This window comes from Myotis brandtii, unplaced genomic scaffold (genome assembly GCF_000412655.1).
Source record: "Myotis brandtii unplaced genomic scaffold, ASM41265v1 scaffold601, whole genome shotgun sequence".
NCBI classification, from domain to species: domain Eukaryota; kingdom Metazoa; phylum Chordata; class Mammalia; order Chiroptera; family Vespertilionidae; genus Myotis; species Myotis brandtii.
In genome coordinates, this window is record NW_005370276.1 from 1507187 (window position 1) to 1511420 (window position 4234).

General features: G+C 56.3%; 1 protein-coding gene across 1 annotated transcript in view; it reads right to left on the minus strand.

The window, feature by feature from the left end:
* Window positions 1–4234, minus strand: part of TSKS (testis-specific serine kinase substrate) — a 14215-nt gene that overhangs the window by 4304 nt on the left and 5677 nt on the right. Inside the window, exons 4-8 of the mRNA XM_014550440.1 lie at window positions 1859–1954; window positions 1538–1621; window positions 1019–1206; window positions 267–395; window positions 7–28 (exon numbers count right to left, since the gene is read on the minus strand). Of these exons, the coding sequence (XP_014405926.1) occupies window positions 7–28; window positions 267–395; window positions 1019–1206; window positions 1538–1621; window positions 1859–1954 (519 nt within the window). The remainder of the gene's footprint in view (window positions 1–6; window positions 29–266; window positions 396–1018; window positions 1207–1537; window positions 1622–1858; window positions 1955–4234) is intronic.

Genomic DNA, 4234 nt, shown 5'->3' on the forward strand with positions numbered 1-4234 from the left:
CCGCGCGGTCAGCGAGGACACCTCCCGCCTGGAGGGGAAAGGTGAGGAGCTGGTCAGGGCTGGGTTCGGACCCGTCCCCATCGTGCCCGCCACCCCAAGACCACGTCTGTGCACACACACACACGCACACGCACACACACACACACAATTCGTGCCCTTCTAGGTCACCACCTCCTGAAACATGCCCTCCCAGGCTCGTCAGGGCTCCACCCCCCGGGCCCTGCCCCCCAAGATCTTCCCGTCTTCGACCCCCAGAACCCACTCACCTCAGGTCCTCCAGGCCGGCAGACACCTTCTGCACCTCCTGCTCACTCATGACGAAGCTCCTGCAGCTGGGCTTCCTGCCTCCGCGGTGTCTCGTCCTGCAGCTGCTGCTGGAGGTAGCGCAGCTTCTCCTGATGGGGGGCAGGGTTAGGGCGTGGAGCCCCTTGCCCCCCACTATCACCTCCACCCCCAGATCCACCCAGTGAGTCCCTGAGATTGGAAAGTACATGGGTGTGGGGGACAGGATATTGGGAAGTCCAGCTGGGAGTCTAAATGGACTCCCCCTTGCCGTTACTTGGGGACCTTTCTCCCATTTTTTTAAAAAAATATATTTTATTGATTTTTTACATAGAGGAAGGGAGAGGGATAGAAAGTCAGAAACATGGATCAGCTGCCCCCTGCACACCCCCTACTGGGGATGTGCCCGCCGGAAAGTACGTGGGTGTGGGGGACAGGATATTGGGAAGTCCAGCCTGGAGTCTAAATGGACTCCCCCTTGCCGGTACTTGGGGACCTTTCTCCCATTTGAAGATGCCTGCCTCCCTGTCTCCATTCAGCCCTGCACCCCCCACGTCCTCCACCCCCCACTCCAGTCCTCCAAGGTGTCAGTCTCTCCTGTTTGGGAAGAACACTTGAAACTTTCCCAACATTTTGCCGGGAGATGTGTGGGCATATGGGCGCCACAGACATTCCCGCTCGAACTCCAACACGTGTCTCTGTCCGGGACCTATTACTGTGCACAGAGAGGTATGACCGTGAACATGAAGGGGGCGGGGTGATAGTGGGGTGGGAAAGGCCCGCCTGAAGTCTGACCAAGTACCCTGTCCCCAGTCCCGGGACACCCGCCGGCCCCCTTACCTCCAGCAGGGCAGAGTTCTGCTTCAGGACGTTGGTTTTTATTTCAGCATCTTCCACCGAGCGGGTCACCTTCCGGCAGTTCTCCTGGGTCAGGACACCAGGGCAGGGGCCCTGCCTTCCCATTCCAGTTCTGCCTCCTCGCCCTTCCCCTCTATTTCCATACAGGCTCCAACCCCAGATAACAAGGCACACCTCCCCCCGCGCCCCCACAGCCAGTGTCTGCCCCCTGCTTATGGTTCTACCCCTTGGGAGCCTGGCTCCCTTGGTTAAAGGGATGACTTTCTCCTTCAACCTGTCCTGTGCCTGTTTCCACTCCCCCACCCTCTCATGTCCACCCACTGCATTCCCCCCACCCTCTTCCTAAGTCCACTCCCTGCTCCCCCCACCCCACTCCTGCCCCCCGCAGCAGGCTCACCTTGAGTTGACTACAGTACCCTTCCAGTTCTTCTGCCTCTTGCCGCCTTCTCTCTAGATTCTCGCTCAGCACAGAACATTCACTCTGGAGCGTGGAAGGGAGGGGGCAGGGTTAGGGCGTGGACCACAGGGGGCACCCCACTTTGCCCCCCCCCCCCCCCCCCCCGTGGTGGGGAGAAGCTAGGCCTGGGAAGACGGCTTTCCTTTCTGAGCCTCTGGCTTCCCAGCTGGGCTATGGGCTCACTGAGTTGGTGGAGGGGCCTAAGAGAGCCAAGTGGCCCCGGAGGAAGAGGAGGTGTTGGGGGGAGGGCGGTCCGCACACCTGCAGCGTCTGCACATGCTGATTGACCCGGGTGGTTTTCTCCTTCAAGCTGGTGATAGAGTCTTTGGCGCGAACCAATCCACTATTGACCCCGCTCTGGGGAAGAATGAGAGACAGGTGGGTGGGAGCAGAACCCCAAGCCCGAGAACCAGTCTAGCACCGAGAGGAGGCTCAGTGGACACCTCGATTCTGCCCTAGAGTGGCCGCGCGTGACCTTGATTCCAGGTACCCCTGCTCCGAAAGCCAGGAGCGGACGTGGCTTCCCCTTGGTGGTGGGAAGAACAATTAAGTAGGACCAGGAGGGAGTGGGGGTGGGGGAGCACTCAGACATGTGGAGGAAGGAAGATGGTATCAACGGAACACTGAGATCAAAGCCTGCAGGATCCGCAGACATAAATAAGATAAATTGCTGAGACACATGCTCTGACTTCCTCTCCAGGCGCGGGGGGATTCTAAAGGTGACCCACTTTCTGGACACAAGCAGGCAGTGCGCTCCAAGCCAAGCACGTACATGCGTTTTCTCTTTCCTTCCTCACAGCCACACCTGTTGAGATGCTTTGGCCCGTTCTGCGAGAGAGGCAGATGAGGCTCAGAGAGGGGATGTCCCTTGTCCACCCAGGTACACAGCGCAAGAGGTGGCCAAAGTTCTGGGTTTAAAATCTGACAAGGCCGCCTCGTGAGCTGTGTACCTGGGTGGACAAGGGACATCCCCAGGTGGCCTTGGATCATTGCTATCTTTCATCACCATAAAATGCTCTGTGATTCCTGCCAGACTGGCTCAGGAGGGATCCATGAGGCAGGGTCCACTCGCACCTCTTCCACTTTTACAGAAGTTAGCCTAGCCCTAGCACATGACTTCCCAGCCAAAGACTACATTTCCCAGGCTCCCTTGTAGCTGTGGTCATGTGACTAAGTTCTGGCCGAGGAATGTGAGTGGGAATAATGAAGATAAAGTCTGAGTCATGCCTTTGATAAGGGAAAGAGGAGAGAACGGCCCCATTTCTTTCTTCCTGTTGGCGGGGATGCAAAATTGGTGGCTAAAGCCATTTTGGAGCGTGGGATGGAAGACAGAACAAGATAGTGTCACCTCTGACACGCGAACTCATTTTTTTGGTTGATTTTTCTTTGTTAAATGGCATTTAAATATATAAAATAAATATCAAAAATATAAATCTTTGTTTTACTATGGTTGCAAATATCAAAAAATGTCTATATGTGACACGGCACCAGAGTTAAGTTAGGGTTTTTCAAAATGCTGACACGCCGAGCTCAAAAGGTTCACCATCACTGAGATAGAGGAAGCCTGAATTCTGACACTGCGGGTCTCCCATCCTAGATTCCAACCACCTCTGAAGGCTTACACATGAGAGATGACATTTTCCATCTTGTTTAAGCTATGCTGTTCTGTTTTTTGTTTTTTTTTAAAAATATATTTTATTGATTTTTTTACAGAGAGGAAGGGAGAGGGACAGAGAGTTAGAAACATCGATGAGAGAGAAAAATCGATCAGCTGCCTCCTGCACACTCCCCACTGGGGATGTGCCCGCAACCAAGGTACATGCCCTTGACCAGAATCAAACCCGGGACCCTTCAGTCCGCAGGCAGACGCTCTATCCACTGAGCCAAACCGGTTTCGGCCTCTCTCTCTCTCTCTTAAAAAAAAAAAAAAAAGACAGAAGGAGCTAAGGCTGTTTGCTTCCTCATTCTCCCATTGTCTCTGTCCAGTCTGAACTTGTCACTCAAGCAGGGTCTCCCTGACCCCTGTTCCCTGTTTCTCTAACCTCTCCCTCTAGTGGGCCTCTGTCCCCTCTCTCTGGGCCTCTGTCCCCTCTCTCTGGGCCTCTGTCCCCTCTCTCTGGGCCTCTGTCCCCTCTCTCTGGGCCTCTGTCCCCTCTCTCTGGGCCTCTGTCCCCTCTCTCTGGGCCTCTGTCCCCTCTCTCTGGGCCTCTGTCCCCTCTCTCTGGGCCTCTGTCCCCTCTCTCTGGGCCTCTGTCCCCTCTCTCTGGGCCTCTGTCCCCTCTCTCTGGGCCTCTGTCCCCTCTCTCTGGGCCTCTGTCCCCTCTCTCTGGGCCTCTGTCCCCTCTCTCTGGGCCTCTGTCCCCTCTCTCTGGGCCTCTGTCCCCTCTCTCTGGGCCTCTGTCCCCTCTCTCTGGGCCCCTCTCTGTGCTCCTGCCCCTGCTCTCTGCTCCGCTTCCATCTCTCTCGCCGGATGGAGTTCAGGGGATGGAGTTCAGGGGCTGAGCGCCTCTGTGCTCTTACTGCCTGCACCTCCTCGCTGCTCCTGCACGTTCCCCGAGGTGCTGGCTGTCATCGCTTCTTCCATTCCACAGAGAAGGAACCTGAAGCCGGGAGGAGGCTGCTGCTGCTCCCCGCACC